This window comes from Stenella coeruleoalba, assembly GCF_951394435.1.
Source record: "Stenella coeruleoalba genome assembly, chromosome: 11".
In the NCBI taxonomy this organism is placed as follows: Eukaryota; Metazoa; Chordata; class Mammalia; order Artiodactyla; family Delphinidae; genus Stenella; species Stenella coeruleoalba.
The window spans coordinates 12,450,417-12,471,844 of NC_137157.1; the positions used below are offsets into that span (position 1 = coordinate 12,450,417).

Genomic DNA, 21,428 nt, shown 5'->3' on the forward strand with positions numbered 1-21,428 from the left:
ATCCTGAATAAAACTTATGAGAAGTGGATTGCTCTCTGACATGTGATATTTAAAAACAAAATTTTGTTATTTATTTATTTACTTATTTGGCTGTGTCGGGTCTTAGGTGCAGCACACGGGATCTTCACTGCCATGTGCGGGATCTTCGTTGCGGCATGCGGGATCTTTTAGTGGTGGCATGCAGGATCTTTAGCTGCGGCATGTGGGGATCTAGTTCCCTGACCAGGGATCAAACCCGGACCCCCTGCATTGGAAATGCAGAGTCTTAGCCACTGGACCACCAGGGAAGTCCCCTGACATGTGATATTAAAAGTATTTCAATGGCAAAGAAGGAAAAACAGAGACTAAAAAGAAGGAGACTGCAAAGGAAAGAGAAAAGAAGTAACCCACTGAAGTATTCTGCCATTCATTTCTTAATAAATATTTACTGAGCATCCACTATGTGCCAGACATTGGGAATACAGCCAAGAACCAGACACATAACCTAACAGAAAAGACAGATAAATATGTCACAATAAAATGCGACAATATTATAGGGAAACTACTGGGTGTTACAGGAACATGTATTAGGAGCACCTCACAAATCAGGCAATCGAAGAGAGCCTCTGGAGGAAGTGACGTTAAGTGTACATTGGAAAGCTGGGTGGAATTAGCCAGGTGAAGAGTGGTTACGGGTGTTCTAGGCTCTTAGAGTGGTGACACTCATGAGAGAGAGAAGTAGGAGATGATCTCAGAGAAGCACGGAGTGCTTAGAGATGGATGCCTTGTAACCTGTATTAAAGAGTACGGACTCCATTGGAAAGAAGTGATGCAAGTATTTTAAGCAAGAAGTCACATGGTCAGGTTGCACGTTAGGACCGTGGAGAATGGACTGGAGCAGAGCAACAGCGGAAGCAGGAAGCCCGATGGGGATTGGGGGGCTGCTGCAGGAGTGCCCGAGAGGGATGATGAAGGCCTACAGCAAAGACAGTGGGGTTGGAGAAAGGCAGATAAATTGAAAGGGAGGGAGAAGTGACAGGATTTATCAGAGATAATGTGAAAAAATGGAAAGAGCCTGGCCTTTGGAGGCCGACAGAGCTAGGTTAGAATCCTGACCATACTATTTACTAGTTACACAAACTGCTTCATTTCCCTGAGCTTTAGTTTCCCTGTCAGTAAAACTTGGTTAATACCATTCCCAGAGGTGGGAATTAATCAGCGTTTGGCACTTCAGTAGGTACTCAGTCATGTTATTTCTGCGGTAGGCAGAATTCCAAGATGGCGCCCAGGATTTCGGCCTCCTGGTGGACACACCCCGTAAAATGCCCTCCCCTTGACTGTGGGCAGGACTGGTGAATATGATGGGGCAACACTCCCGTGATCATGTTATGTTATATGGCAGAAGGGAATTTGCAGATGTAATTAAGGTCCCTAAGTGAGCTGAATCTGAGTGAATCCAAAGGGAGGTTATCCTGAGTGGGCCTGACCTTATCCAGTGAGCCCTTAAAAGAGGTGAGACCCAACAGGAGACACTCTCCTGTTGTTGGCCTTGAACTTGAAGACAACAAGTTGCCATGAGTTTTACAACTGCAAGGGCATGAATGCTGTCAACAACCTGGAAGAGGACCTCCAGCCTCAGCTAAGAACCCAGTTCTAGCCAACACCTGGATTCAGTCCTGTGAGAGATGGAGCAGAGAACCCAGTGGAGCCCTGTCAGGACTTCTGATCTACAGAATTGTGAGCTAATAGATGGATATTGTTTTGAACTGCTAGATTTGTGGTAATTTGTTATGCCACAATAGGAAAGTTCCTTTCTATTCCCTCTGTATTTTTCAAAATAGAAGTTGTAGCATCCAAAAAGCTAATACAAGATTTTTTAAAAATAGAAATTCTGGTGCGGGAGGATAGAGTGAAATCTTCTGACCTAAATCAGACAAAGAAAATAGCAGCAAGGCCTTTACTTTAAACTTTCGTTTCAGTAGTAAAGGTCCTATTTTTAGCGTTCTTCTGGTAAAGTTAGTCATGTTCAGATGCCACGCAAGTGAGCTCTGGGTGCTGCACTGCCTTTATTAATTTAGTAGCAGCCTCACATCCCCAGATGCTCTAAGTGATCCAATCCTTTCAAATCCCCCTTTACTGGGCCCAAGATAAAATGAGGTTGCATTACAAAGAAAGGCATGAGTTCATATAAGTTCTGTTTGGCTATGAGAGAGAGACGGAGAGAGGGAGATATGGATTGATTAGTCTGTGTGATTCTGCTCTAAGAACCCATTCCTTGGAGTGTGTGTGACAGCATGAGATCTGCTTTCCCCAGGCAGTTCCTGTATGTCTCCCTCAGTGTGTGTAACTCGCTACCCAAGTGTAATTCTGATGTTTGGAGCTGACATAGTTTAAAAAATAAAATTATGAAAAAATAAATAAATAAATAAAATTATGGCTCTTTAACATATACCAATGACATCACCTGGTGAAGAGAGTAAAATCCAGGTGCACTGGGCTGACATTCTGTTGGACTGAGCAACTGCTGGCCTTCATCGTGGAGCCTTCCTAAGGGATTTTCAAGGGAAACTGACAATTTTCACCTTATGTGCTGACCTTAGAACCTAACCATTGTGCTCTAAGATGCAACTCAGGCCTGTGGATCCAAAGTTTGGAATTCGAACTTAAGGGTAAAATTTTTTCCAGGGAACAGACATCTTTCTACATTAATAGTTAGAAATAACACAAATAATGATCTCGAGACATCAAAATATTTCCAAGTGACTCTAAATGCAAGGCTAGTAACTGCACCCTAGACTTTCTAGTGCAACAAAACAGCGTGGCAAGTGAATCACAGTAGTTACATCTGGAATAACATGGACTCTCCTTTAACAAAATGTTAATATTTTAAAAACTTGGATACTTTATTACTAGCAGCAAATGACTAGCAACAAATCCACTTAAGTGTGACTCACAAAGTTGTAATTTTTACAGCCAGAACTTCTTTTTAAATGTTTGAGGCTACGTGTCACAATATCAAGACCTTCTAAGAGCAACTTTTTTTTTTTTTTTTTTTTGCGGTACATGGGCCTCTCACTGTTGTGGCCTCTCCCGTTGCAGAACACAGGCTCCGGACGCGCAGGCTCAGCGGCCATGGCTCACGGGCCCAGCCGCTCTGCGGCATGTGGGATCTTCCCGGATCGGGGCACGAACCCATGTTCCCCGCATCGGCAGGCGGACTCTCAACCACTGCACCACCATGGAAGCCCTAAGAGCAACTTCTTAATGCCCTGTTTAAAGCAGTCACGCTGAATTCTTTGAGATCATAGAACTCTTTGAGAAACTGATAGAAATCCCTCTTCAAGCCCATCTATGAACCTATAGCTTAGGTTTAAGAACTTATTTTAGTTTAAAAACCTATTTTAAAGGATAAAACATCTGGGAATTAAGGCAAAACATCATTTATGAATCTTCAAAATAAAACTTGGCTTTCTTCTGCTGATGACAGGAACCCAATCTCTTCATTGATGTTAATACTGTGTAGGAGACACTGTTACCAAGGCTTTACCTATAGAAACTCATTTAACCCGCCCAGCAACCCTTCGAGGTAAGTTCCATCATTCCTGCCATTTTAAAGATGAGAAACAGATCCAGAGTCATTTACCCAGCGAGTGGCAGGGCCACCATCTGATGCTCCTCTGAACTAACTTGACTCAGATCCCTAAATGCGATCTGGCTAAAGGAAAGGGTGACAGAGCAGTAAAGTTTTCACACCAAAGCTTTTATTTTAACCATTCTGAATGGGAATCTATTTCTGCTCTCTCTCATAATACACCACTGAATATAAATTAAACATTCTTTCTGGGTCCTGTAATCAGAAAAATCTGGGTTCAAATTCCTGTGCTGCCACTAAACAGGTGTGTATCCTGGGGCAGGTTATTTCACTTTGAGCTTATTTCTGTGAAATGGACAGGATAATACCTACAACTCATTGGGTTCCCGTGAAAATTCACCAATACACCATAGATAAAAAACGTAGTGCAGTGCTTAGAACATATGAACAACTCAGTAAGTATAGCTCTTATTATTATTGTAATTTACTAAAGCCCCCTTCCTGCCTTCCACATGGTTACTTTTAACCTGCTGGTTGGACCTCCTGTGGTTCTCTGAACATCCTATGCCCTCTTGGGCCTTCACATGCATTTCCACTACCTGACTGGAATACCTGTTTGGCCTTAAGTTTCAGTTCAGGGCTGCCTCCCCCTGAAAGCTTCTTGGACACCCACAGGCTCTCCCTGGCACTCTGCACCCACCTCTGCTGAGGTTCAACACTCTGAACGCTTTCCAACCCCTTACTACACACGGAGCTCTCTGAGAGCTAACACTGTACCTGATTCAGTGCCTGGCACAATGTAAGTGCAGAATAAATATGTACTGAATGCATAACAAAGTCTCAGAATTGTGTGTGAAAAGGCCGGTACGCACATTCATTTGTGTAACCTCGTCTGCTTTTCACAACACCCTCGTAGGTGAAGTTCTACGAAGAAAACAACAGGGTCAGAACGGTCCCCTGACTCCTCACCAGCTGATGTTCCTTTCCCCAGTGCCCACGACGTGCTCCAAGGAGCTTAGGAAACTTGCTGTATAACATCTGCTTTTGGTCCTTAGAGACCCTGTTTTCGTTCTGGTTCTTAACTGCTTTCCAAATAGGTGACAGCTACAGAGTTTGCTTCCTAAAAGGTGGATGTTAATATTAAAAAGCAAAAGAAAACATAAACAAGAGCCCTTTTGCTTAGTCGAATATGTGAAATGAGTGCTTGAAAAAAAACTTTTAAAAAGATGTTTTCAAGTATATTTTATATTTCCGAAGAATGTGGGATGAAAGCAACAGTCGTTGTTAACAGCAGCTACTGACTGAGCCCTGCCCTGTGTGTGCCAAGCGTGCTACGTGTACACCTAATTTAATCTAAATAACCCCATTTCACAAGTGAGCAGAGAAGCGAGGAAGCAATCTCAAGAGAACAAGGCTAGTAAGTAGCAACAAGACAAGAACCAAGTCTGCTGAACTCGAGTCCAAGCTTTCCGCCCCTTCATTTCAACATCTGTATGCTACCATAGGACAAATCTCAGACACCAGTGCACCATGTCAGTCTCCCTTACCCTAGAACCTACTTTTAGCTTTGTCAAAGATTGCTTGTGGCACTGGGTAACCGCCTCTTAAGTTTTAGAAAGGCATGTGCTACAGTGGAAAGAGTACAGCCTTGGGGTTAAAGAACCTCCATTAAAATTCTGGCTCCATGTCTTTTCTTCTCAGCTTCCTCCTCTGTGAAAGGGGGCTAACAATACCTGTCAGTCAAGACCCCTATGTGTGCAAAAATGCCTCAGAGAGCCTGGCACATAGCAGGCTCTCAGAGATGGCACCTCCTGATTTGTACCACTTATCGCTACTGTTACTCAGCGTCAGTCTTAACAGAGGGAGAATTTATGTAACACCATGACAAGTCTAGTTATCTCTCAGAATTTAACTTTTTTTAAAAAAAATTTATTTATTTTGGCTGCGTTGGGTCTTCGTTTCTGTGCGAGGGCTTTCTCTAGTTGCAGCGAGCGGGGGCCACTCTTCATCGCGGTGCGCGGGCCTCTCACTATCGCGGCCTCTCTTGTTGAGGAGCACAGGCTCCAGACGCGCAGGCTCAGCAGTTGTGGCTCACAGGCCTAGCTGCTCGTGGCATGTGGGATCCTCCCAGACCAGGGCTTGAATCCATGTCCCCTGCATTAGCAGGCAGACTCTCAACCACTGCGCCACCAGGGAAGCCCTATCTCTCAGAATTTAGTTTATAAGTAGATCAACAGCAATGTCTGAGTGTGTCAGGCACTAGGCCACTGGGCCAGGCTTCATTTGCTTAGAGGAAATGAGAACATTCTGGAAACATACAGGTAAGTGAAGGCATTCCTCTGAAGTGGCAACGTCACAGATTTTAGTTTGAGTGGAAGTGAATGGGCTTTTACTGATTTAGTAAAACCAAAAGTAAGGTATTTCTGAAATGTTACCATATCCTGCTCCTCCAACATAAACCAAAAGACCCCCACTCCAACGGGATGGTCTTAAAGCGGAAACGATCATCAAGGTATCACCATATGATTTCTCTCCTCCTGGAAAGCAGGATTCAATAACAAAGAAACAAACAGGCAAACAGAAAAGCTAAAAAAACACTCCCTAAATGAAACTCCACACTGAAAGTGTCACCATTCACAGGGGAGAGAGTCCAATCTCCCTTCTTTGTATCAGTCAAAATTCTCCAGGAAGAGTCCCCCACTGCTGCCTTCGCTTCTCACTCTCGTGTGAACTCTGCCAGCCTGGCTTCCATTCTCCCCACTACACCTGAACTCCTGTCTTCTCAAGCATGAGCCCAATCTGTTCTTGAAACTGTCTTCCTCCCTCTGCGATGCTAAGCCCTCTCAGTGTCTCCTCCAGCACCACGGCCCCTCTTCCAACCCTGGTTGCAGGTCGTCCACTGAACTCTAGGTCTCGCATTTCCACTGCTCCCTGGGAAGTCTACTGAGATGATGACTGTAACAATGAACATGTATTGAATGTTATTTAGCTAATGTGCCAACACTGTGCAAAGCCAAGGTTCCCAAACTTTGTTGGTTCATGGTTCCTGTGTGGGTCTTCACGTGGTACGTGCTTTTTATCACAGCAATCACTGAAAGGAATGGAACATAAAAAGACGTGGAAACTGTGAATTACTTTGCGCTAGTAGTTCATGAGGTACCTGACAGATGGCAAGTATGACTGTTTTTTCTGAAATGTTAATGCTGAAAAAATCTAGTGGTGCCACTGTGAGTCTGCTGTGGTGCCCCAGAGGGCCTTGGCACACCGAGGCCCTGAACACCTTCCCATGTATTACCACACTGAACCCTTAACAACCCTACCAGGTAGGTCTATCATCATCCCCACTTGTAGATGGAGAAGTCATGCAACTTGTCCAACATCGCATAGCTTCGAAGTGGCAGAGCCAGGAATGCAGCCCAAGGGGTCTGGCTCCATAGCCACGCTCTTAACCACTTAGCTATGCTGAATCTCTAGATGCTTATATCTTGGAATCTAAACCTAACTTTTCTTCTTCTCCCAAACCAGCCATTCTCTTGCTTCTCTATTTTCATTGCAGTCTTGGTCACAGATTCTAGGGTAGAAAGGGCACACAGAGGCCTCCTGCATTTCCACCAGGGGGCTCTCTGTGTGTGCTCACTGCAGGCCGAGGGAATGCTATTCCTGAAACCTTCCTTTCTATCTCTAGGTGGACTTTCAGATACTATTTTTTTTTTTGGCCGCACTGCTCTGATTGCAGGATCTTAGTTCCCCAGCCAGGGACTGAACCCGTGCCCGTTGCAGTGGAAGCGCAGAGTCCTAACCACTGGACTTCCAGGGAATTCCCTCAGATAGTTCTTTTTTTATACTGAAACAAAACCCAGGATTTAAAAAATTTCTTTATTTCTTTGGAAAGGACTTTTTTTAAAGCTCCATGGAAATTTTCAAGCACAGGTCAAGTTTAAAAAACATGGTGTAGCGCTTCCCTGGTGGCACAGTGGTTGAGAGTCCACCTGCCGATGCAGGGGACACGGGTTCGTGCCCTGGTCCGGGAAGATCCCACATGCTGTGGAGCGGCTGGGCCCCTGAGCCATGGCTGCTGAGCCTGTGCTCCGCAACAGGAGAGGCCACAACAGTGAGAGGTCCGCGTACCGCAAAAAAACAAAAACCAAAACCAAACCATGGTGTATGTCCCATAAATAATCTGTTGGCTAAATAAATGATTACATTCAAAGTATCACGTTTCAGGTTTGGACAGTCACAGTCAAATACTGATTCATAGTAAGATTTTTTGCTATAAACTGAAATTCACTTTTCACTAGCAACTGCTAGCTGCATGGGGGAATTATAAATAAGTCCCTACCCTTGAGGAGATTATAATTTTATCTTGCAAGCCACCCAGGTTCAAAACCTTAAGGGACATTTATATACTCATTTATGTTTCTGGCTCCCCAGAGCCAAGCCCAGCTGCCAGATCTTGTCAGTTTTTTCTTCAGAGTCTTTCTTGAATCTGTCTCTTCAATTTTATTTCTATCAGGCTTTCATTACTGACCTCCGACTATAATAACCTCCTGGGTGATCTGCCACAAGTCTCTCCTCGGTCTAAGTCACCAGGTATAGCTTCATCATTTTATTCTTAAATTATCATTTACAGCATATTTAAACTCTGCTCATAACCCCAAAGTGCCCATGGCCAAATCCCTTACTTCGGCATTCAAGATTCTTTACCATTTGCTTACAACCTACCTTTTCGATGCTATGTTTTCATCCACATATTCATTCATTTGACATGTGTCACAAAATGCTTACCAAGGACACCGAGGAGTTGAAGGTAATAACATCAAGGTGGCTGAGAGTCCCTAAGGAACTAAAATGCCCTCAAGGAGTCTTCAGTAGGGGAAATCGAATATATACAAAGATGAATCCAATATAAGGAAGACAACAAGTGCAGTAACTTCCCATAGCAAGGGTGTTATGGGAATTCAGAAGTTAATTATAACTGGAGAGTCAGGATGTCTTAGGGGAGGTGGCATTTGACTGCATTTTGAAGGGAAGGCAGGCCTTCAATATGTGAAGGAGAAAAAACAAGGGGAAGAAGGTCACTGCAAAATACCATCCAAGGAGTGGAGCTAAGACGGTAAGGAACAAGTATGGTCCCCACACAGTACAGGCAAAGCAGACTAACAGCAGGTAAGGCTGAAGAGGGAAGTTTCGGGCTGAATCACAATTCTGAATGCTTGGTCAAGGGTTTGGACTTTGATACTTATTCATTCAAGAAGAATTTACTGACTTTCTACGATGGGCCAGACTGTGGGTTAGGTACAAGGGACAGAGTAGACAGCAAGACAGACATGATCCCGGTCCTCCTGGAGCTTATGGGTCTAACATAAAGGCAGTAAGGATGCTCTGAGGATGTTGAAGAGACAACTGTCATCATCAAAGTGGTCCTTAAGTTCATTCTGGCATCAGAGTAAGATGAATTTTGCATGGGGGAAGAAATGGAAAGGGGGCCATTTATTACTACATTAAGTAGTAATGTACTTAATGAGAGGGATGAGGGAGGGATGAGGCAGTGGTGATAGAGGGCATAAGGGTGTGGAAGTTATTAAAGAGGAAGAGTATCAGGCCCAACAGCTGAGTGGAAATAGTGGAGGGTGTGGGCAGGGAAGAGGGAAATGTAAAAGTGAACCATAAGGTTGGAAAAAAATCAGAACAGTGGTTGGTTTTAGGGGTGGGGATTGACTGAGAAAGGGTATGAGAAATATCACTGGGTATCTGTGATGAGGGTAATAGCTGTATCTTGATAGAGGTTTGGTCACACAGGTGTGTGAACTTATCAAAACTCATCAGGTGGTATACTTAACATCTGTGCATTTTACCACATGTGAATTTTACCTAAAAAAAGCCCAGAAAACAAGTATTGAGCTGAAGTTAATGATATGCAAGCTGAAGTGTTTAGGGGTGTGTATGTGATACCTACAACTTACTTTAAGATACATTAACAAAGATAAGATGGATTGATGGATGGACGGATGGATGATAAAGCAAACAGCAAAATGTTAACTGAAGAATCTCAATGGGTGGCATATGTACAATTCTTTCAATACTTTCTGTTTGAAAAATTTCATAATGAAGTACTGAGAAAAATAATCAGCATATAGTTTTTAGTTTGGATTGACTGGTAGGACATGCGGACTACAGAAGGAGATGGAGGAGGAGATGCATGTTTAAGGGTCTGGATGATGAGCTCCATTAGTGACACATGGCTCTGAGGTAGCCAAGGCATCCAGGAAGAAATATTTATCAGACAGTTGGAAACACAGGACTAGAGTTCAGCTGTTTTGCTATGTTGCTTCCTAAACATCTCTCTGCCTCCATGTGTTCCCTTCTGCTGACAACCTTTTTCTTCTTTAGAGCTTTCTCTGACCACCCTGCCCTCCTCACATTCAGCACTGTAAGATTAGTTTACGGCATTATCGTGTACCACTAGAATGGAAATTCTTGGAATAAACAGACTCTTACACAGGATATGTACTATTTCATGAAACAATTTTGGAATAAACAATGAATAAAACCCACCCTAGTATTGGACTGTTCAGTTCTTGATGCTCACACTGATTCTTAGCTCAGAAGGTATAGTTAAAAACAAAACAAGATACAGCTTTTTCTTTCTGATCTGTATACTTGCTTAAAAGGCACTCCTACTAGTGGAGAAAATCACTTGTGACTCAATTATAGACTGAAATGAAATCGCCAATCCCATATTCTTAATATATTTGCTTTTCTCTTTCTTAGCTGCCTTTCTTTCAGGTTTTACCTGACATTTAACTTTGCAGAGCGAAGGAAGAAAATGGTTGTCCTTAGGTGGCAAAACTATTATTTTTTTTCTTTCTACTATTCTGAATTTCTAAATTTCTAGAAAAATAATATATTACTTTGGTAATCTGGGGAAAAAGTTTATTTTTTAAAGGAAACCTGTAATGACACAGTCATCAGCCCCTGTACTGTAGTACAACTGCTAGAAAATTTCTTGAGTTGTGAGAAAGAAATCAAACCAAGGCGGCTGATCTCTCATTCCCGTCTCCTCAACAACAGTGAGCTCACTGAGGTCAAGAGCTGTGTCCTCCTGCCCCTCTTTCCACCTCTTAACTCCTATGGTAGCACTGGGCTTGGCACACAGGGAGCACTCAAATGGTGAGAGCACACACGTTGGACACTAAAAAGAATACCAGAAAGTAGCCAACACCAGTTCGTGGGAAGCCGTTAGCTTATTTTGTTAATCGGTCATCATTCTAATTTTTTTTTCCATCATTCTAATTTTGAAAATCTATTTTTCACAATGAACTCACAGAATGAATACGTTTTTATATCTCTCAACTGCCTCAGCCAGACAGCGCTGCTGAGTGAAAGAAATTGGGTTTGGCTCCTTCTGTGAATTTTAAGGGCCAGTTAGAATAAGCCTCTGTATTTCTAAACCTATGCTTGGCACGGTGGGAGAACAACTCTATCAAGAAAACCCATGAATAATTAAGGTCGCTCCTATTTTTGTACCATTGGTAATATTTTCTACTTTATATCATTCCAGCAGGTTTACCTTGCTACATTCCCAGCGGTTCATCTGCTTAATTCCAAGTCCACTTACTACTGTCAAGGAAAAACCTGCTTCACCTCCTACCCTGCATCATACTTTAAAAAATGCCTTACCTTTTCTCCTCTGTCCCTCTCTTTGTCCTTCTCCTCTCTCTTCTTTTTTTTCTCACTGTGCCCATCTGTGTGGAGGCCAGGAAGCGGTGGGGGAGGGGCGGCTGCTCCAGTGTACGGGATGCTGGGCGGAGGGCCGGGCGGCGCTGGGACCTCTCCCACTGCTGCAGCGGGAAGTCCCGAACTTCTCTTGGACTTGGAGTGTCGCCTCTCTTTATGCTTCTCCTTGTCCTTCTTCTTCTTGCTCTTCTTTGACTTCTTTTTCTTCTTGATTTCCCGGTAAGAATCATCGATCACTAACTCCCCTGCCTCTAGCTCCCCGCCAGAGGAGGAGTCTGATTCTACTAGAATAGGTTCAAGCCCTGAAAGATCAAGGTTAGCACTGTGGGATTCTGGGAACTGGGAGGCATCAGACCCACAGCCTTCAGGGCCAGGAGACGAACGTGAGTCTGAGGATGACTTGTGCTTCTTCCGGGCTGTTTTCAGAAAGCTCTGTAACTCATGTCCTAGGAGTAAAGCACCTTGCTCATCCCGAGCTGACTTCTTAGAGGATTTTTTCACAGTCGCTTGTTGAGAGGGGTACTGAAAAGACTCCTCATCAACTGAGCTGCTTCCCTTCTCCTTTGGTGAGAGAATAAGTTTCATCTTTAACCCATCAGGCTCACGAAGGGTCAGCGTCTCTGTGTTCACATACAGTGGTTTCATTTTTTTGGATTTGTGGGAACCACCATCCTCCAGGGACAGCTCCCCACTGCTTCCGCTGACTTTCTTCCTGTGGTGTTCCTTTTTACTCTCTGAATGGCTTGAAGAACTGGAGGACTTTTCTCCTGTCTTTTTGGAAGGCTTGGTGCCTGTTGCCAGAGGGGAAGTGATCGCTTTCAACAGGTCCATAGCTGTATCAGTAGATTGCGGGCTAGACTTTTTCTTTTTCTTCTGTGACGACTCCAAAGACGAAATATCTAGAAATAATCAAGAGAAGTAATTGTCCATTTGACAAAGCAACTTCCAGCAAGTTTCCTCTCTCACCAAAAACACCCAACTAAGATGAGGAAGAGGCTAACAGGAATGATTGGAGGGGAGGCCCTTCAACTGATTCCAAACATTCAGAGATGATGCTCATGTGCTTCTTGGCTTGGTAGATTCTGCCTCTGACCCTGGAGACAGCTCTTGCCATTCAAGTTGTTTTTCTTCACTGAGTCTTCAAAGCAACCAAAGAGAGCATACCCAGAAGAATGGACCATAGCTGCAGGATTACGAGTAGTTACAATTTAGATTACACTGAAGACAAAGCATCATTTGTTCCTGTGTTCAGGACAAATCCATTCTAGGAAAGAGTTAGTCTTGTCAGCTATGTGCACAATATAGCTAAGAAAAACTGGTCTTGTGAGTGGATACGCGCTGGATTGAGAAGTAACCCACAGGTGCAGGCCAGAGGGCCCAGGACTACATATGGCAAAAGGGATGCTAGACAGCAATGGGCACAAGATAAGTGGATGATTGAGGGGAGAAGGAACCTGGTACCTGGTGTATCACAAATGAAGACTGTTCTTCTATGCTGAATCCTCCAAAATACCAGCCCTCCACCTCTCTCCTCCTTCACACTGGTTTATCGGCACTCAGAACAAGAACCACTGTCCTGTTAAATAGGCCACTGAGTCAGCAACATCTGGATCCCTTTCCCCTACCCCGACTCCAAGAACCAGTGATGTGTTTCTCCCGCCTGTTGCCCCTTCCCATCCTTACCTCCATAGTAGTAATCATCAGAGGAGTGCTTCCTCTTTTTCTTGTGCGTGTCCGTCCCCAAGAAGTAAAGTTCACTATCCTAGAATTGAAGAGGAAGAAGAATTGAGCAATGGATAAGATGATGAGGCAAAGGCAGTTTGGAACCAATGTTGTTTTCTGATGATTTCTGACTTTGGAAAATAAAGTAAAACACAGGAAATAGTGAAAATAGATGTGAATGATGTTTATTTTTCTTTTTAAATGTTTTTCAAAGAAACCTCTTTCTTCAAATACTAGGAAACATGATACGAAACAGTTTAAAACTTTCCTAATTCAAATGTTTAGAATTTACCTTCAACTTCTTCTTGGAAGAATTCCTGACCTGAGCAGCGATTTCTTCCTCTTCCCTTAAAAAATCTTTGTAAGAACGTTTCTTTTCTCGTTGGCTTCGGCCAGCAGCTAGCCCTATGTCCTCAAAGCTGTGATCACCATCAAAGCAATCTGAGAAGCACAGGTTCATTTGGGAAAGGAAATGAGAAAGTCAAGTAAGTCACAACCAAATCGCCACATATGAAATGCAACAGTCCCTTCACTTCCAAATTAGAATCATGTTATTTGGTAAGTCCACTGGAACACAGGGCTAGATCCAAGGGGACAAGAATATGTCTTGATGACTTGGCTGCAAATACAGGAATCAAACATGAAGAAACAATGCTTCCACGCTATGCAAAGGCCCAAGGTGCATCCTTAGACATGGTTTCTTAGTTGTGATTTGGCAGGTGGACACAGACTTGCAGAGGTAAGGCTGAAAAGAATAAGGATTCGTGTGCTGTGCTGCTCTGTGGGTGTCCACTGTGTGACTCCTATCCTCAGACTCCTGCACACTGGAGCTGGCAAGGACCACGAGTGCTGCAGGGGATCACCCCAATAGACTACAGAGACTTATGGTTCGGACTCTTGTGTTGGAACCCTGTCCTGGTTTTCGTTTCCATGGGCCCAGTCTGGGGATGACGTGGAGTTTTACTAGTGCTCTGGATCATCACTTGGGAGTCCAGGCTGTGATGGCCAGTCCTGGTCTCTATGTCCATGGGCTGCAAGGATTGAAGAGGACACCCCCTTTGGAATGCTTCTCAGGTTAAGGGGTCATACCTTCTTTCTTCACGGAGTCATCATAAGCCATGGCGGTCCTGCCGGGCCTTTGAGAATGGGTCCCTGTGTCCAGGCTCCTTCCCGTCTACAGGACCAGGTCTGAGAAACAAAGAAGGAAAACCCTCCTGTAATGCGAAATCACTGTGGAGAAGCAACCTTCCAGATGGAAATGCGTAGTGATCCAAGGGCAGCCTGGAAGGGCAGCAAGGAATAAAGGAGTGTCTTGTCACCTCCTCTTTCTGTTTGTAAATACACTAGGGATGAAGCTGTAGGAAGTGCATTAGGCTTAATTTGATTTGATTCATGAATTAAAGCTGTTGTTTGGGGAAGTATATAAAACACCTCCTATATAAAAAAATACTTCAAGATTAATGAGAACTTCTGACATGCCAACAGGTCTGACAACACTGAGACAGGGTGAAAACCGACATTAAGTCAGAGGGATAGGTTCAATCACGGTTACAAAATGCACAGATAAAGCAGGATGCAGAGGAAGACAGGTTATACCATGCATTCGAGACCACAAAATCCTACCATTTGAATCGGTGAAAGGCTAAAATCTATTGTATTGCAATTTAAACAGAACTGATGAGAACATGATAGTGATATTAAAGATCTTGAGAGCATACTTTTTTGGTATGCATTTTGTTGGGCTCTCTGAATTTGCTCAAAATCAGAGAAGTGTAAAAGTAGGCACACTTCTTATATTAGTTGCCCACAGAACAGCTTTCAACTCTATCAAGCCTTTCTTAAAGGCTATAGGTGAAAATAAGGAGGAATTGTCATCTGTACACTGGTGATGAAATTTTCATCATTATTAAGATTTTCACTGATTTGAAGAACTACAAAAATTTAAATGTTCTAAATATTGTCTTAAATTTGTTAAAATTTTTTTTTTTTTTTTGCGGTACGCGGGCCTCTCACTGTTGTGGCCTCTCCTGTTGTGGTGTTGTGGAGCACAGGCTCCGGACGCGCAGGCTCAGCGGCCATGGCTCACGGGCCCAGCCGCTCCGCGGCATGTGGAATCTTCCCGGACCGGGGCACGAACCCGTGTCCCCTGCATCGGCAGGCGGACTCTCAACCACTGCGCCACCAGGGAGGCCCTAAAATTACTTTTTTGGCATTCAAGTTTATACATCCATTTTGACTTTGAAGATGACAAGCCATGAACTGCACTCGAAGGTAAAGTTCTTCAAATAATTTTAGGACAGGCAATGTCACAATTCCCGCAGGAAAAGTTTTTTCAGGAAATTTAAAAATGATATACTAAATATATTGAAAATGTCCTCATTCAGTTAGTGAAATGCTTAAAAGTTGATCTGACTGGTTATTTACTTAAATTTTATTTTACCTTCACCACTATAGTGGGGTTTAGAAATGCTGAAGGACACTTCAATGAGACATTGCCAGTCCCTTCAGGAAGGTATGGGTAATAGTGAAGTATGTAACTTGTGGGAAAGAAAAGATGAATTAACAAGGGAAAATTTCATAAGCGTTACATTTAAAATAAACCAAAAGAAAAAGGCCTATTTGCACAAGTCAGATAAGATACAATGCACAGATAATGCCTAAGTTGAAAACAGAAAGAGAAGTATTACCAAGAATGATTTACAAGTCAGATTCAGAAACATAAAAAAGCATTTCTCCACTTCCCTAAGAAGTGGAATGAATGAACTTGGTCAAGGTAAGAGTGAAGAAATGAACTGGGTTATTTTACAGGTAATTGGAGAACTATTTACTCAAAGGGCTTTTCACAGGAAATGAAGGTGATATGAGGTCAGGTCTCATGTAGAAACTAAGAGGAGGCAAGATACTTAATATAGCCAGTTTTTCATGTTCCAGCATTAGGCATTAAACTTTCTCAAATAGAAATTACTGTCATCCCCTGTCCACCCAAGTGGTGTAACTCCACAAGGGGTTAGGGGAGGGGATCATCATAGGGAATTATATCCATTCACTTAAAAATAGTACATCCACTCACTGGCACTAAAGTAGTGAGCTTATTAGAAGAGTATATGGATCCCATTAATCTTCATAGGCCGATAATGCCAAGAAATACCACATTTGAGACCTCAGCTTAAATGTTTTTCATGATAAATGGAGTTTGGCAAAGAACGTTTGAGAAATAATGGGCAAAAAATCTTAAATATTCAACATCATCAGTGTGTCCACCAATCTGTTGTCAACAACAAAATGCTCTTCTGTATGACGCAAAGGCAGGTCCTGAGACTTATAACCAGGCCTTCCCTTTGGTAACATCAAAACTAACATAAAACAGAGCTGAACAACGAACAGTCAGAATAGGCGTTAAGTACCTCTGAAGACAGTATGAGAAAGAAAACAATGATGTCACTTGACTGTGAAAAAGTGCTCATGGTCTCATAACTGACTGCTTTGAAAAACAGCCAGTGGATGAAATAATTGTAAAAGGGAACAGAAAATTAGGAGCTGATCCTCAGAGGCACAGGGCAGCACAGAAAACATGTGCTGGCTGTCAGCATTATGTATTAGAATTAGGCCCGCTACTATTCAATTTTTACAAAGACATGGAAGAGCACTTTATAACTACAAGATTAGATAACCGATAGTAAAAAATGAACAGGGCCTGAAGGCAAGTCTAATTCAATAAAGAACTGGGACAGCCAAGAGCTTAAAAAACTAAGTTTAGACACAATGGACTATCTCACTCACAGCCTGGGCAGACTGATAGACCCTGAACTTCTGGGTTCTTTAAAATCAGGATATTATTGCAGCTCAGAGGTTAGTTTTGGTTGCTGACTCATAGAAGAAAGATGAAACCAGATAAAGAAGTCTCAAGCAACAGTGTGGAAGAAAGGCAGAGTTAGGGCAACATTTATATAAGATCAGACGACTCCTGTGATATTCTTTCCAGGTCTTGAATATTATCCATGATAAATTCAGAGTCCAGGGTTAGGCAGCAGATTGTCAGGATTAATGAAAATGAAAAATATTAGGTTTGATATTCACATTAGAAAACAGAAGCCATAATTACATTAAATGTTGGCAAGTGTAAAACAGGTGTTAAAGCTCATTCTCCCGAATTCCACAAATTTTGGAGTTTACAGAATCCAATGTTGTCAACTTCAAGAGGCAGGGATAATTTTACAATTATGTTCCTCTCAGTGGGCTAAAAAATGACAACAGAAGTAAAAGTTCATTACTTAAAGCTGTTTATGGAAGTAAGAAATATGCCGTCATAAAAAATGTGTACTTTTGAAAGGTGCAACTTATCAAATGGCTCTTGTGGGACTTTTCTTCAGGAGATGAAAAAGGAGGCAGAGCTGCTCTTCCACTTGTAGGTAAGTACATGCGTGATGTTCAGGCTTTGCTTTTAGAATTATCAAAGGAATCAGGGAAAAACTGAAAATCACCAGACACAGTACTTTGTTATTTTGAAGGTCCAAATTACAAATACTGAAAAAAAAAAAGTTTCAGAAGGCGATTTTTTGAGGTCATCTGAGCCCCAGCAATCACTAACAAGCCTCTTCATCCCAAAATGTAAGTGTGTATTGAAAAAGACAAAGTAAACCTCGGAAACGGGGCGGTAAGCAAAATCCTGAGACCCAGGTCCAGTCCAGGAGGACAGCCTTGCTCAAGATTCCGTGTTCTCTTCTTCCAGCACTTCTTTCAGGAACTCAAATTGCCAGGGCAGGAAAAGGAAGATGCACATCCAGCAGTTGCCAGTTTCTGAATTGTTGTCGTTGTTGTTACTTCTAGGATAGGAGCAGGGGATGTCTTCTCATTTTCCTCGAGATCGCCTCCAATCTCAGAACCCAGCGACTCCGAATTCTTGCCACTCCCTTCTCCACGAACCTACCTATGCAGCACTCACAGCCCCTGCCAGCTCTGGGAACTGCAGAGATCCCGACAGCCTGGGATGGGGACTGAATCCTCACTGTAGTGCAATTGAGCGGAACCACGACGACCTCACAGAGCGGCTGACAACACACATTCCCAAAAATCCAGCGGTACAAATTTTGACAAGCCTTGTCCAATCAACGGGCTCTAGTTTGGATTCAGTTTTTTTATTTATTCTGCTATGGGGGAATATAGTCAGCCATCAGGAGGCAGGGAGATAAATGGTTCTCTTCTGCCCGACAGAAAATAAAGTGAAATCTACAAGTACCAGCTTTGGGGGGAAATGGGCCTGGATGGAGAAAAACCCACTCGGAAGGTATGTTCAAACTGGGTCGCACGCAAAGAGTACACACCACACCGGGTTATTGCTACAAAGAGCCCCAAGGACCACCGTCTTTGTGGTCCCCACGGCAAACCAACAGGATTCTCCCGGCAGTTCTGCAGCAACAGCTAGTTCAATAAAGCTGTGCGAAGGTGCGAAGAGGAAAAGAGGAAAGCTCCTTGCATCCTCTCCTGCCAGCCGCGGCCCCGGCCCTCCCATCACCCGGCCCCCTCGCCCCTTGACAGCCCAGGGACCCTGCGTCCCGGGTTCTGAGCCAGGCGGCCCCACTCGGGTTCCCGCGTCCCGGCGGCTCCCGGCGCCCCCGAGGGCGGAGACTGCCGGGCAGGGGGAGGGGCGGCCTCGGCCCGCGGGCCCCCGGGGCGGCCGCACGCCCCCTCCCGGCCCGCACTTTCCCGCCTTCCCCATTTGAACAGCTCCCGCCCGCCTTCCTCCTTCGACCCGCTCCAGCCCCTTGCCGGGGGCGGACTGCGGCCGCTACTCCAGTCCCCGGCTCGGCCCCTGGGCTAGGCCGCGACGGGCCCCGGGCGCCCTCAGGGCGGTGTCGCGGCCCGAGGCGGCGGGTGGTGGCGGGGCGGGGCCACTGCCGCCTGGGGGTGGGGGCCCAGCTCGGCCTCGTGGGGGCTCCGCTCGCCGCTACCTTCACTAGGCTCGCTCGGATCCCGCCTCAGCGCCGCCGACCGCCGCCATCTTGGAGAAGGAGAGAAAAGCGCGAGCGGCCAGGGAGCCTCAGTCGAGCCCAGAGCGCAGACTCCGCTTGGGAAGGGGAATCCCGTTGGTGCAAGAGTGCCGAGCGCATCGAATGAGACGCTGAGCTTGCTGAGCTCCGGAGCTGTCCTGTGGTGAGAATTTGCTCTGTGCCGGGCTTGGGCTAGAAGTTTTACGAACACGATAGCATTTGATTCTCACTGCATCCCTGTGAGGTAGGTTTTGTCACATTTTATAGGTGAGAAACAGGCCCAGAGGGAGGGGTTAAATGATTTGCCCAAGCATACACAGGTAGTTGGAATGGGAGATAGATACTACTCCCAAGTCTTCTGAGTCTCAGTGAAGTGCTCTTTCCAAAAAACTTTGCTATTTCCTTCAAGATATTTTTATACAGTAATTCCTGTCTTTGCAAAACCTAGACCATGCAGATTAATAGCAGTGGTGCCTGTCTGGAATTTAGCGTCTACATTTGGGTGTTTGGCATATTTAGGGTGGCAGAATATATCTTTATAACAAGGCACTGTAAAATAATTTGCATGGCACATCATCTGCATTTCTCCCCATAAATTATTTGCATTTAAAAGTTAGAAACAGTCTTCAGAGAAATGAAGAGATGCCACACACAGGAGAGAAATTTTTTTTTTCTGTTTTGCTCTGGAAAATTTAGGCCAATGGGTAGAAGTCACAGTGTGCAGATCTTGGTTCAATATGAAGACGAATTAATTTTTCCAGAGCAGTTCAATTACGTTGGGCTACTTTTAAGGTAGTGATCTCCCTGTCACCAGAGGAGTCCAAGCAGAAGCTAGTGTCCTAGTTTCTGTAGAGCAGAGAGGTTACAGATATAGAATGGCTTCTAGAGTTGTGAAACCCATGAGACTCTATGCAAAATTATGTGTTTGTGCACATGTGTACTTTTCTGGGGTTTTGACCCCATCAAAGATTAAGAACGTCTTAACTAGTGGGCTTTCCATTCCAGAACTGACTCTTGGTTCAGTGATGTTTTCACCATATTATGCTCTCTTGAGACAGAGCTGTTGAATAAATTCCCAAAAGGTAAACACAAATAATAAAAAACTAGCATCATGACCTTCTCCTCAGCCCCTATCCTGCTCACCAAAAAGACTGGCAATGAGTTTCACCAAAAGGTATGGGATGGCCCTTCTGGAACACCTTGCCTGACATTAGGCTTCTCAGCTAGGTATTTAAGAACCTCAAGAATGTATTTCCCTCTTGTTCTTTAGTACTGGTCAGGATGTTCTTAGTTGTATGTGACAGAAACCCAATTTAAAATAGTTTACCAGAAAAGGAGAATTTATTGGCTGGCCTTATTGAAATGCCCAGTACCTTCAGGTGTGGTTGGATCCAGGGAGGGACTCAAGTCTGTCTCTTGACATCTCTCTTTGGTGCTTTCTTCTGAGTTGGCTTTATTCTTAGGCTCCAGGTGGTGACGGCGACAGCTCCAGGCTTTATCGTCTTAATTGCTAGCAATGTTCTTGGAGAGGAAGTTTCTTTTTCCCATTTGTTTTGGCAGATGTCATGGGATTGACTCTTCTTTCCTGAATTGGATCATGTGTCCAAACAGAGAGCAACTGGTATGAGCAAAGGTGTGGGGTGATTGGCTAAATTAGGTCACATCCTCACCCCAAAAGTAGGTCAGGCAGAACCTAAAGGAAAGTCAGAGGTTATTGTCAGAAGGGTAAATGTGTGCTAGGTAGGCAAAAACCATAGCTGTTCGCCTAACTGTACTACTAGCTTGGACCTGAATGCCTCATGAGTCCCATTTGTCCCATTCCTTCTTTTATCTCACCTGAGGATGGGCATATCAAGTTATTGCTCATCGTCACCTCCTGTAGACTGGAAGTTGGATCGCTCCTCTGTCTGTTCTCTCTGTTAACTTGCTCTTAGTCTTACATCACTGCATGTGCATTCATTCATTCATTCAACAAATATTTATTGAAAACACAGCATGCGTCAGGCACTGTCCTAGATGTTGGGCATAGAACAGGGAACAAAGCTGAGAGTCTTTGACCCCTTAGAGCTTACATTCTAGTTGGCTTGGAGGGCAGAACATAAAAAAATAGGTACCATGTTAGATGATGCTTAAAGGTAGAGAAAAGTACCTGGAAGGGATACCAGGATGGGGTGGAGGTGGTAGGGATTGTTATTTAAAACAGTGATCAGGAGAAGCTTCTCTGATGAGTTGTACACTGGAGGCCATCTCATCCAGAAGTAGGTCAGTGTGGGAGCCCGGAGGTCATAGATCCTGGAATGGATGCTGATGGAAAAAGATTCTCTACTGAATATCCTGTCATGGTTCTTTCGTTTCTGAAACTTGGAGAGAGAGAAAGGAGGACCTGCTTGGTAGCCTGAGTTGGTCATGGT

General features: G+C 44.1%; 1 protein-coding gene and 1 long non-coding RNA gene across 4 annotated transcripts in view; one reads left to right on the forward strand and one right to left on the reverse strand.

Annotated features, from left to right (window-relative positions):
* HMGXB4 (HMG-box containing 4) overlaps window positions 1-19,041 on the reverse strand; it is a 31,575-nt gene extending 12,534 nt beyond the window's left edge. For 2 of the 3 annotated variants that reach the window (XM_079938418.1, XM_079938417.1), the window contains exons 1-5: window positions 18,979-19,041; window positions 14,120-14,218; window positions 13,323-13,471; window positions 12,992-13,070; window positions 11,252-12,207 (exon numbers count right to left, since the gene is read on the reverse strand). In XM_079938418.1, the coding sequence (XP_079794544.1) occupies window positions 11,252-12,207; window positions 12,992-13,070; window positions 13,323-13,471; window positions 14,120-14,150 (1,215 nt within the window). In that variant the 5' untranslated portion in view covers window positions 14,151-14,218; window positions 18,979-19,041. Of the gene's footprint in view, window positions 1-11,251; window positions 12,208-12,769; window positions 12,885-12,991; window positions 13,071-13,322; window positions 13,472-14,119; window positions 14,219-18,978 lie in introns of those variants that run through there. The other variant, XM_079938419.1, reaches the window with a different exon arrangement.
* Window positions 19,042-19,132: 91 nt separating this feature from the next.
* LOC307194939 overlaps window positions 19,133-21,428 on the forward strand; it is a 125,283-nt gene continuing 122,987 nt past the window's right edge. Inside the window, exon 1 of the long non-coding RNA XR_013830668.1 lies at window positions 19,133-19,261. This is a non-coding gene — a long non-coding RNA (uncharacterized lncRNA). The remainder of the gene's footprint in view (window positions 19,262-21,428) is intronic.